The 12,970-nt window shown below is 49.9% G+C and overlaps 1 protein-coding gene across 2 annotated transcripts in view; it reads right to left on the bottom strand.

Annotated features, from left to right (window-relative positions):
- TUB (TUB bipartite transcription factor) overlaps positions 1 to 12,970 on the bottom strand; it is an 87,163-nt gene that overhangs the window by 23,718 nt on the left and 50,475 nt on the right. Inside the window, exon 1 of one of the 2 annotated variants that reach the window (XM_004050647.5) lies at positions 1,066 to 1,415. The exons of the other annotated variant lie outside the window; for it this stretch is intronic. Coding sequence (XP_004050695.3) covers positions 1,066 to 1,103 — 38 coding nt within the window. The 5' untranslated portion in view covers positions 1,104 to 1,415. Of the gene's footprint in view, positions 1 to 1,065; positions 1,416 to 12,970 lie in introns of those variants that run through there. 2 annotated transcript variants of the gene reach the window in all.

Below are 12,970 nucleotides of genomic sequence, written 5' to 3'. Positions count from 1 at the left end.
GGATCTCATCCTGCCGTCCGCTAGCACGTGCACCTGGGTCGGCAGTAACACAGTGGGCCTGAGCAGTCCAGCACCCTTTTTACACAGAGACAGCCCCGTAGCCCATGGCAACCAAGGAGCCAATGGGTGGCCAAGAATCTGGCGCTGCCATGGCGATGAGCTCCCTTCCTTGCTAATAGAATGAAGTAGAGTGGATAGGGAAAGACCTGCACCTGTGAGGGGCCCCCAGAGACCACCTCCCCGCCCCCTTCCCAGGCAAATGGGAAAGCCCAGCCATCCTTGAGATAGACCACAGTGCCTGGCAGCAGAGGGTGGTGGGCTTCCCTGAGTGTGCCTGGATTCTTGAGTGCTTTTCTGCATGTGAGGGCAGTTCTATGTACTGTGAGCTGGTGTGTGTCTAGGTATAGACCTGCTAGCAAGTAGATTACTCAGTGTCTGAAAGAGACTGAGTAGCACTTGTGAGTGAGAAGCAGGTGTCTGTTATTCTCCAGATACAGGAGGTGGACGTGCACAGATATGCAGGCATGTGTCTTTGTGAGCCCAAGAATTCTTGTGTGTAGAATATACGGGTGCATGTCCATATGACCACTGGTGTGCTCTTGGTTCAGAATAACTGTCTTCACGGATCCATGCTTTGAGAGTGTGAACCGACCAGCAGGAGCGTCTTTGGCCCAAGGCAGGGACGTCCTGTGGGGGCATGCGTGCAGATGTATGAGCGTGTGCGCGCACCCTGCACAGGCGTGTGACTGGGGTTCTGGGCCTAGGAGGGGGCTCAGAGCAGTGTGGACTCCTTCCCCAGGCGGCCGCATGGTGCTGCCTGACCCAACAAGGCCCACACAGGCCCCTTCCAGCAACCCTGGCAGATAAGGGGGTGGAGCGGGGCAGGCGGGAGCAGTCCGCAGGGGCCCTCAAAGTTGAGGGAGGAAAGACCAGCGACTCCAACCCGCGCCCCAGTGCTGGGATAGGTGGGGAGGGCAGCGGTGCCCTGCGCCCCGGCCGCGTATCCCCAGCCAGCTTACGTCCCGAGTCGGGAGTGGTGGGCGCCCCGGCCCGGCGCCCGCGTACCTGTAGGGAATCCAGTCGGAATGCGGCTTGGAAGTCATGTCTCTCGGGGGCGGGGCGGTGGCTGCGGCTCTGGAGGCCGGGGCCCGGAGGGGCCGGCGCGGGGGCCCTGCTCAGCTCCCGGGCCGCCCCGGGCCGCATCCTCCCGGGCCGGGGCGCTGGGCCCCGCCGAGGCCCGCGCTGCACGCCAGGGCCCCGGCTGCTGGCTCTGCGAGCGGCTGCCTGCGCGGCGCGGCGAGATGGGCGAAGCTCCGGGAGTGCGCGGGTCGTGCGCGCGCGTGGAGGCGGGGAGGCCGACCGCACCGTCCCGCGCCCCTCTGGCGCCAAGGCGGGAGTACTGCGTGGCAGCGGCCGCCTGCCCCTTCTCCCTCGCCCCGCCCCGCCCCGCCCCGCAGAGACCCCACCCCCCGGCCGGCTCAGGGCCTGCGGAGCGCCCTTGCCCCCTCGCCCGAAATCGTCGCGATCCACGCTCCATGCGCGTGACCGCGCCGGCTCCCACCTTCGGCTAACGGCGGCGCTGCAGCCGGGCCAGTCCCCAGGCCTCCCAGCCTCAGTTTCGTCTTCTGTGAAACGGGGATCATTCGAACACCTCCCTAGGTACCTGCCCTACCTATCTGCGCTATGGGATGGGAAACCGATGCGCGGATTTGGCGGGGCAGGGACCGGGCCGGAGGCGCGGATGGAGAAGGAATCCAGTCGTGCAGGAAGAGGCGGGGGAACCTCCGGGCCGAAGCGTGGAGGTTGGCCTTCCCTCACCCCCACCTCCGAGTTCCCACACCCCCGCCTGGGGAACCCTCTGTCTTTGGGTTAAGGAGATGTTTCCTCAGCAGTGGCTCCCTCCCATCTAAGCTATAGCGTCAAGGGAAGGGGAACATTTACTGTCTATTGCATTCCCAGCCCCTGCAAATTTCTAATATGTAATCTCCACAGTAGCCTTGAGAGACAAACATCATATCCCTATAACCCAGAGAATAGGAATGCTGAGATGCCCAAGGCCGTAAAGCTAGGAAGTGATGGAGCTGAAACTGTTCTGTGATCTGTGTCCTCCAAAGCCCTTCCTAAGGGGCGCAGTTAACCGGAGGCAAAAACCTCTACAAAGATCATCTGAAAGTCTCTGCGCGCTGAGGAGGTCCTGGCTGTGACTAGGACCAGCTTGAATGCAAGGCACGGCACACTGAGAAGGTACGGGACCCACAGCAGGGCGGGCGGAAGCAAGGAGCAGCAGGCTGAGGGGTCACCAGGGCCTGCGTGTGGAGCAGGTGATCAGGGAGAGGTCTGCGGAGGGGCACGGTCCCCACACGCCCCGTGGGCGTCCTCGTGTGCATCCTGGATTCTGCCGCGCCAACCGCGCCAGAAGAGTGTTGTGCGGGGATCTTCTGATGATGAATAGGCGGTCAGGACTGCCCCGCAGAGAGTGTGAGAACAGCCAAGTGGGGTGAGGGAGGGGGCTCATCCTGCTGCCCTGGGGCCACAGCCAGACCCCCACCCCAGGGCTCTCCCAGCCCTTCAGCCTTGCCTTTTCTTGCCCATTAATTATAAAACACAATAACCACAATATTTGGATTATTTGCTGGGCGTCAGGAGCTGTGTTAGGTGCTACGTACATATTATAATTAGTTTAATCCTCATAGCCACCCTAGCAGGTAGGCACCATTAGCATACCCATTTCACAGCAGAGGAACTGAGTCACAGAGAAGGCAAGGATCTTGGCCAAAGTCACAGAGCTGGTCAATGATGAAGCTAGCATTCACACACAAAAGGTCTGGGTCTACAGCACTTACCCTCAGCCTCCTTTCGGCCAATCACAGTTCATGTAGTGCACACACACACACCCCTACACACATGCACACACACACACACCACACACGCACACACACACCTACACACATGCATGCACACACACACGGCCTCTGTCTCCAGGCTTCTGGAGCTCAGGACAGGTCAGATCCATCTCTGTCGGGCACAACATTGATGCTCTCTGAACACTATGACCTCTGATTATTTATCAACCTCCAAGAGCTATCACTGTCACTGGGGACAGAGAGCAGACAAAATAAAACACCTGGGAGTGGGGTGCAGCAGGCAGAAAGCAGGGCTGTTTTGTTGCCTGCTGGGATGCTTGGCCTGGACTCTGCTGGCCTTCCAGGAAGGGCAGCAGAGATTGGTCCCTACCCTGGAGACCGCAGCAGAGCAGCAAAGCATTGCCCCAGAGGCCTCTGTCCTTCAGGGCAGAACCTTGCCTAGAGATCAGAAGCTTTGAACCCTGGAGGCCGCGCCCTCCAGGTCACCCCTTCCTGAGTTGCAATTAGCAGCTACCATGTCAGAGACAGCTAGAGTCTAAAAGACTTTCCCTTCAAGAATTTGAAGCTGTTTTCCTCCCTTTATTCCCAAATTACCTGACACCTTAAAGCAATCAGAATTTAGTTGGAAGGTCTCAGGAGCCTGGAGTAATTGAATCTATTAAATAGACAGTTTAGGCTCTGTCCTAAGGGAGCAAAATCTGGAGGCAGAGTGAGGTGCAGAAGTACGATGGCTTTCCAAGTCTCTTTCTGCAGAAGTTACATATGTACATGGGATGTGGGGCAACCATGGGACTGAGCGCCAGTGTATGCATGAGTGTGAGTGTGTGTACATGTGAGGTAGCCAGTGGGACTGAGTGCCAGTGTATGCATGAATATGAGTGTGTATGTGTGTACATGTGTGTATGCACATGGGTTGTGTGAGTCCCATACACTGGCACACAAGGGACTGTGTGCCAGTGTATGCCTTGAGTGTGTGTGTGCATGGGAAGCTGGGGGCAGCAGGACTGTTTCAGTGTACGCAGAAATGTGTGTATGTGTGTGAGAGATGGCCCTGTAGTCTGAACAGGACTGCATAAGAACATTTGTTGGATGGTACGCGTGCAGGAGAATGATGTGTGTGCTTCTTCGAGTTCTATGGAGTGCATGAGTGTTAACATTCTACTCAGAATGCATGATAGGTTTTTCCACTCAAATGACTTCCGTGGTTGACATTTTAAGTTTACGTCCTTGGCTTCCATCAAAAAGCTACTCCAGAAAGTCATATGATGTATATTATACTAGGCCATGATTAAAGTTATATTTTTACAACTGCACTATAACTGTGACCCTCGAAGAAGGGCATAAGCTTTTCAAATTTAGCCCCAGGAACAAGGTTATCTGGACTGAAACACCACCACACAGCAATCCCAACATGCCTCCCTCACCACCTGCCCAAATCCTGTAAGGGTAAGATATTTGCTATGAATTTAAATCATCCTGTTTGCATTTTAGGCATTTTCAAACGTGGTGATGAAATGTTTGTGAGGGGGAGTGAAGGAATGCATGGGGAGTGAAGCAGCCCAACAGAGACCCTCACATCTGCCACCTGAGCTTGAGGACCCCAGGGCCACCCCCACTCCCAAGCAGAATCAGTTCACCCAGGGAAGAAGGTTAGCATTTTGGGACTTAGCCACCTATATGGAGTCTTATATGTGCTATACTTAATGTGACATTTTTATTGAGTGTGGGCCATCTCTAGTCAATTTTGGAAGCAAAGGGATATGAATGATAAATGATATCCATTCAAATTGGGCCCTGTCTGTTGGCTTGGCATTGTGACCTTGCAGTCTGAGGAAGGCAATTCAAATCAATCAAACATCAACTAGCCCCTCAAAGGCTGATGCAGGGCTGCAGTGGCCTTAGTGGGGATCAGGTGCATGGCTGCTCTCAGGGAGCTTTCGGTCTGGCAAGGGAGATAGGAAGAAATAATGACTGTACCCTGCATTAAGGTGTTGGTGTTACAACACAGGTGTACAATGTGCTGGGGGCAAGGGGACACAGAAAAGAGGCAGTCAGTGGAAGTCCCTAGAAGGGGGGAGATAAGGTTAGGACAAGCCTTCCCAAGAGTAGAAAAGGATGATGGTTGTGTTGGGCCCTGAAAGATGAATAGGATATTGATAAGCTGATAACAAAGGAAGAGGGAAACTTAACAGTTACTGAGATTCTACAATTGACCAGGCACTGTGCTAGGGTCTTTTACCAAAGGGCCTCACAGACAGAGGATGACATGAGCAAAGTTATGCAGACATGAGAGTACATGCCCAATGCACTTGAAAACCAAGGTGCAAACCAGCATGACAGCATTCAACCAATAGGTGAATGGTTTGGTGTGGCAGGAAATGGGCCTAGAAAGTTAAGGCAGGGCCAGGTCATATGTCATCCTGAACATCAAGCTAGGGCGTTTGCAATTATCCTATAATTTGGAAATATCCTATAGACTCTGTTCTAAGGATGTGGTTCCCAATGGCGGACCACTAGAGGGTTTTAAGCCAAGAATAATCTGCCCAGATGTAACCTTTAGAAAGAAAGAATTGGGGGCAGAATGGAGGATTGCGGGAGAAAGGCTAGTGGTATGGCAAACTGCTAGACAGCTATGAGTAAAGTCCAGGACAAAGATGAGCCAGCCCTAAAACAGAGTCAAGTGCCATTTTGAAGCTGTGGGTAGACATCATGGCAAGATGGTAGCATAACTATGGGTGGCCAGATAAAGCCCTCTGTAATTCCCATTTAAATAACTGCAGAATATACAAAGACCATTGCACCACTGTTGATGATTGAGATAAATAGGCTTACAATGTCTGAAAAAAAATGTAGGTCAACCACTAGTAAAATTAAAAGCAATGTCTATTTTCCAAATCACTGCTGAAAATAATAGCAAATCATTTCCACACACACAAACACACAAAAGCATAATCTACAGGAAACATAAAATGCATAGGGCATAAAACAAAGTAATAGGAATAAAACCAGATCGAATGGTTATGAGGTGAATGTAACTAGAGAGCCCGTGAGCCTGGATCATACACAGCTATCATTTGTTGAGTGCATGCTCTATGCCAGGTGCTCCTCTGTGTGTTTCATAAAGACAAATATGGCAATGGGAGGATGAGATGGGATGCTTCCAGTCTAGGATCCACTTGGGGCTCCAAATGAACAGATACCACATTCCAAAGTGAAGTGGGATACACCTCTTGGAAAAGAGGTGGCGAAAACCTGGGTCTGTGCCATTAGCTGACACCCATCTGTAATGCATACAAAATGGGAGAGAGGTTGAAAAAAGGTTGTTGGAGGTTTAGAATGAATTTCAGAGACAGCCTTTGGGGTCCAATGATCCCAAATAAATGGGAGGGGTACAGGGTGCTATCACCTTCACCTCAAAGCCAGACAGTGGGGCCTTGAGGAGACCCCTAAGTCAGTTGATATGTGGCCACAATGGTCTTGGTGCCACAGTGGACAAATCCAAAGAGCAGCAAGAGTGCTGCTGCTTCAGGATCAGCCTGTGCTCCCTGGTTTGCAGGGCAAAGCACACATGAGTGTCTCTTGTGGACAGAGGTAGGACCCAGCAAGAGAGCCAGATGTGACTGTCTTAGATCCAGGACAAGAGGGCTCCTCCAAGGGAGGAGGTGACACTGAGGGAGACCAGGTTTCCTAGAGCCTGAGAAAGAAACCATAGGATCGGCTATGGGGAGAAAGTATCACCCTCATCAAGGGAGGTGCAGGATGAGACTCCAGCGATGGGGTGGTCTCCACCAACCCACAAAAACAGCCCAGTGAGAGAAAGGATCCAGAGAACAACGGGACACCAACTCATCAGAGTACAGTCATTGAAGACCTTTCCCAACCATCTCCTCTCCTACCTCCCTGCCCCTCCACCTTGGACCCTGGAAAGGGTCAGGACTGTCATGTGCAAGGTCCCCACAGGCAGCTGGCCTACAGCAGACTGTGCTGGGAAAGAGATGGTGTAACTCTGACGTTTCAAGATTTTTTTTTTATTACAGCAGACAGGATGCATTAATTACTGACAAGACAACCTCTGGTTACCTGAAAATGGTCAGAAAAGTCATGGGACTTACCCTAAATTTAATATAATTTTAGAAGGGAAAACAGCCCTATAGAATACATTTAAAGAGACTGTGGGAGACAAAAATAAAGTTTTCTTTATGATCACATCTCATGGGTCATGCCTATGCCTATTCAACTTTACAATTACACATCACTTCTCCCATTTAGTCCTCAGAGCAACACTTCAAGGTAGGGACTATTATAATCCCCATTTTACAAATGAAGCAACTAAAAGGTTATATATAATCTGCTGAAAGTCACACTGATAAGAAGTGATAGAGTTCAAATTCAGATTCAGGCAGATGAGCACTGTAGAGCCCAGAGAACTACCTTCCTCCAGAGAAAACCAGATGATGGGCGCCTTAGCCCTCTGACTCATTAATTCCTGTTCTAGAAAACTAGTCAAAGGAAATTGAAAACGAAGTCAAAAGTTTATATACAAAGATACTGATGGAAACTTTATTGCTAATAGGGGAAATTGGCTGGGGGAAGATAAACAAAATGTCCATTAATTAGGACTCCGTTAAGTAAATAATTCAGTGTTCATAGGATGGATCACTAAGCATCCTTTATGGGGAATTTTTGTTTTTATGAGACAGGGTTGGCCTGGCACAGTGGCTCCCGCCTGTAATCCCAGCACTTTGGGAGGCTGAGGTGGGTGGATCACATGAGGCCAGGAGTTCAAGAGCAGCCTGGGCAACATGGCAAACCCTGTCTCTACTAAAATTACAAAAATTAGCTGGGCGTGGTGGTGGGCACCTGTAATCCCAGCTACTTGGGAGGCTGAGGCAGGAGAATCACTTGAACCCGGGAGGCGGAGGTTGTAGTGAGCCAAGATTGTGCCACTGCACTCCAGTCTGGGTGACAGAGCGAGACTCCGTCTCAAAAAAAAAAAAAAAAGACACGAGGTCTCACTCTATCACCCAGGCTGGAGTATAAGTGGCGCTATTGTAGCTCACTGCAGCCTTGAACTCCTGGGCTCAAGTGATCCTCCTGCCTCAGCCTCCAGAGTAGCTGGGACTACAGGTGTGAACCACCACACCTGGCTAATTTTAAAAAATCTTTTGTAGAGATTGAGTATTGCTGTGTCTCCCAGGCTGGTCTTGGACTCCTCAGTCAAACAACCCTCCTGCCTCAGCCTCCCACAGCACTAGGATTACAGGTGCGAGCCATCGCACCCAGCCTTATAGAGAATTTTTAATGACAAAGTAATGGATTTATGAGATGGAATACAATATTTTAGGCGAGTATAATGCTCTATAAAAAAGCCCCACCAGCTGACACATATGTGGTTTCATACAAAGATGCCTAGAGTGAGAGACACAGTCCAGTGTCTCAGCTTTGCCACCCTAGGGGCCACATCCTCCATTCCAGGCGGCCCCTTCTTCCAGGTGTTTGAACCTCCTCTTAGCTCCAGCTTTGGCCCCTAAGACCTCCTAGTGACCCCTGAACAGTGCAGACAACATCCCCACCCCCAATGTTAAGAGAAGACAGACAATAAACACACACTATTGGTACAAAATAGATTTGGTAAAAAAAAAAAAAACAAAAACACATATATATAGTAACGCCTTACGAGTTGACATATCCTCAGTTGCCTAGTGTAATATGGTGTGTCACTAAGACAATAGCCAAGTGGCTGCAAGAAACACCTGCAATTCTTAGCCTGGTTATTTATCTTGGAAGGGAGCAGAGGAAGTGCAGGAAGGATGATGCTGAACCGTAATACCTGCTCTTTACCTATTCTGAGGCATGTGCTGAGTGCTTCCTAGGCAGGGAGACCCAGGGCTGGAGTACAGGGTCTCTGACCCGGGGAAGCTTCTGTTCCCAGCAAGTCCTCTTGCCCACTTGCCCAGGGGGCATCTAAGCCCAGCTCTCTGGGGAGCACAGGCTGAGATTATAAATAGAAAGAGTGGTTCTGAGGCTGAGCGCTCAGGCCCCTGTGCTCAGCCTCCAGGAGGGGTTTGTTTCACCAGCATTATTGGATTTGCAGATAGGCAACAAGGAATTAAGCTGATCAGGAAGAGAGGGAGAGAGCTTTCATTTATTCATAAATGCAGAATTTATCTAGCAGAGCCCTCTCCTTTGTCAAACAAGAGCCATTTCCTTTATATCCTCCAGCAAAGAACATTTTATTTTGTAACCTTTCAGAAAAGCCTATGAGTTTGTGTTTTTGACCTGTTTTTCTCCCTGCTCTAAGAAAACCATGATTATTTAAAATGTGAAATGCATATTAAACAATCCTATTCTGAATTCACAAACCAATCTCTCCAGCAAGAGGAATCAGTCCCTGAAATGCAGTTTAAACTATTTGAAAATGTATTACTCCCAACACACCACCTTTTTGCTCCATGGCCCTTCCCTTTTGCTGCTGCTGATTCTAAATATCAGACTCTAGAGCCACCACTGAGGAGGCAGAGTCCCAAAAAAGGTCGTGCTATGGGACTGGAGTCAAGCTGTGGGCTCAGTTTTCCAGACTCTGAAGTGGGGATAAAAGTTCCAAGACCTATGGAGGCAGCAGCTATAGAGGAAAGAACACCAGTGCCAGGTTCCAATCCTGGCTAAGTTGCTAATGTGCTGTGTGACCTTAAATGAGGATGTCCCCTCTCTGTGCTTCATGAAAGAGAGTGGGACTGTCTCTAAGGCTCCTTTTAGCACTAAACGTTCTCTGATATTTTGACTTTTTAAAGCAGGGCTGTTAGGAGACAAAAGAAGATGATTATAGCTTACTCCACTCTGAAATAAGGTGAGAATTCTCGCTTTATTGTTTTTTGTGTTAGCATTTTTGTATTTTATGTAAGAAACACAGCTGTGAAAACACACAAGACTGAGGGGAGCTGAATTCTTATCCTCTCTGCTGCTAACTCACTGGGTGACCAGAGACCACCTTCCCCAGGCTCGCCTCAGTTTCCTCATCTGTTAATTGGAGACAACGTATTCCTTGCCTACTGCACATAGTGTGTGAGGATGAACTGAGAAGGGACGTGTGTCTGTGAACGCTGTGCTGGAAGTCCAAAGCACCACGGAGATGGGACAACATTTAGTACTTAGAGCTCCCGCTCACTGAGGCCCCACACAGGGCCAGCACTGTGCTAAGTGCTCGCTTGTATTGTCTCATTGATTGCTGGCAGCTCCCCGAGGAGCTATTATACAGAAGGAAGCAGAAGCACTGTGGGTGGTCATGGCAGCAAGGATTCACTCAGCCTCGCCAAGCCTGTGCCATGGGGCCTCCGCCGCCCACCGCAGATGAGGGTGAGAGCAGGTGGTCCCGCCACTGCTGCCCTGCCTAGGCTCTAGGAGGGAGGAAGGGAAGGAAGGGAGAGGGTCCCTTCCCCCTCCGCATCTCCAAGCTGAGCTCTGGCCCGGAGGAGGCGATGCGTGAAGACTCCGTCTAGGCTTCCTCAGGTGAGATCACGCCCAGGGGTGGTGGGGCTGTGGGGCAGTACCCACCTCTGCCTCCTTCCCCCTCTGTGTCCTTTGCATCACTGTGTCTCTCTCCCGACTCCTGGTCCGATCACAGCCCACCTGCTCTCCATGTCTCTGTGTCTGCTGAGCTGTCACCACCCTCTCCGCTGCTGCAGAGTGGCCCCTTCCTGTACCTCCATCCTGAGGAAGGCACAGGTGGGAGCTCTGAGGATGGGGGCTCAGCTTGGCAGGACGAGGCCCTGGGATTTTGAGCTGGACATCTCATGCCAGGTGGCCCTGTCCCAGCCCTTACACTTCTGAGGATTTTTGGGGTCTCCCTGGAGACAGGCAAGTTGGGTTGGCCCTCAGATGGACTTCAGAGGTCTCTCTTCCCCAGTGGGAGAGGCCTCGGACCACTGTGTGTTCCTCTAGCTCAGGTCATCCTCTGCTTGGCCCCAGCCTCCTGGCCCTGCACCGAACACACCCCAGCTCTCTCTGTCATGCTGTGGCTCCCCATATCTGCATCTCAGCCTGCCTATTCTGAACTGTATTCCACCCCATCCTCCCGGCTCTGACAGACAACTGAAGCTGTTTGGTGAAGGACATGAATCTCATATACAACTTCCCTTGCTCCTTACAGGTGACCAGACATTTGCTGATGTTGTAGGCCCATGTTCTCACTTGATCTAAAAACACCATTAGTGTCTTGGATGTCAGGAATCCCAAGTTTAGGCCTAAGTCCCCAGCCTCCTATATGACCATAAAGAAGTGCCTTCCCAATTTTCTTGGCCTTAGTGTGTCAGTGTATAAGATGAGGGGGTTGGATTAGATAAGGTCTAAGGCACCCAACATCACTAGAGCTCCATTATCATGGGCCCCATCTGATAATTTATGTTAAAAGGATACACATTTCTCACCTCCCACTCCCACTTCCCTGGGAGAGCAGTGTACAGAACACTCAGGCTAGACTTACCCCTATGAAAAAGGCATGGTGAGCACAGACCCACCCCTCACCCAGTCACACACCCAGAAGACAGATGGCAGCGCAGGATGCACTCCGTAAGTGGGTCTGAAGTCCCTCCCACCCTCTCCGTGAAAAAGAGTCGAGGTGATGAGTGCTTAGGAACAATTCAAATGTGCTCTGCCATGAACCACCTGTACGCCTTGGGCTGTCCTGGGGACTTAATAGTTAATATATATAAACCACTTAAAACAGGCGATAAGAGTTAGCTGTGGTTACATAATGATCTGCACCCCCTTTCCCTCCAGCCCCCCTGCAGTCTGTTCTCACATGGCAGTGAGAGTGATTTTTTCATAATGCAAATCTATCCTTGCACCTGCTGCTTCAAATCCTTCACTCACTTCCCTTGCTCACAGACCAAAATTTTAAAAAGTTCCTACAAAGCAATGAAGTTTCTGGTCTGTAGCTATACTGGTATGCTTTTAGAGAAGCCAGGCTTTCTCCACCTTTGCAGACTTTTGGGTCTGGAATCCACTTCCCATCCCTGCCCAGCAAGCCAAAGCCCTATGGCTGAGACTGAAGTTATGGTTTAGTGGGGACCGAGGAGGGCCCAACTACTTGTATTTCTTTAAAGTTCCTGAGGGGGGCATTGATGAACAGTTATTAGTCTACTATGTTAGAAGGGACTCATGGTTTATATTATTGCAAATGATTACTGTACTGGACCTGAGAAAATGTAAGGGAATCAACAAGAAAACCCCCAGAATCAGAAAGTTCAGTAAAGTTGCCAGATAAAAAGATGGAAAAATAGCCAAGAACATTTCTATAAAAAAAATTATCATTTGCAAAATGAGAATGAAAAAGATCTCATTTACAGTGGTACAAGACTACATATGAAAAGTTTTAAAATAATACCAATGAGACTGATTTGTGATTCATATAAAGAAAATTATAAAATGCAATTGAGATTTATAAAAAGAACTTGAAGAAATGGAGATTCCTAATGTATTTCTATATGTTAGGAAGACTATTTTAAAGACAGTCATTCTTCCTAAATGAGACTTCATTTAGTTCAAAGCAAAATTCCAAGGGGATTCTGAAACTTGATAATGTACAGAGATTTTTTATGCTTCCCTGTGGTGATGATTTAAGGAAAGGAGGGCGAGCCCCAGGATGGTTTGTGAACGTGGGCTCTGTGATAAGAAAGCCAGTGTGGCCATGTTGCCTCGCTGGCTAGTGTCGATCAGCAACACCACCTCCATTGTCCCGTGAGAGCATGCCCACTCGGTGCGGCCATCCTGCCCCACATCCCAGGATGGCAGATTAGTGGGCAGCAGTGAGAGTTTGGGGTAGTCAGGGCATTGGTGCCCCCACTACTCTCTTTTTTGCCTGTTTCTCTCAATCAATGGCCGTTTTTACCATTTTCAGAGCCATGAATTAAGAGTGGCCAATTCAGCTGACCTGTGTGGATGCCCATGATTAGGGCAGACTGGGATAAGCTACTCATCTGCCCCTAATTCCTCTAGATAACCCAGGTATAGATTATCTGGAAGGAAAAAAAAACAACAAAAAAAAAAACAAAAACAAACAAAACAGGTAAGAAAAGCAAAGACATATCTGATGACGGCTAATGAGAGGA

The sequence above is a fragment of the Gorilla gorilla genome, chromosome 9 (genome assembly GCF_029281585.2).
Source record: "Gorilla gorilla gorilla isolate KB3781 chromosome 9, NHGRI_mGorGor1-v2.1_pri, whole genome shotgun sequence".
Lineage (NCBI taxonomy): Eukaryota > Metazoa > Chordata > Mammalia > Primates > Hominidae > Gorilla > Gorilla gorilla.
The sequence above is the reverse complement of the archived record's forward strand: the minus strand, read 5'-3'. Positions and strand labels throughout refer to the sequence as shown.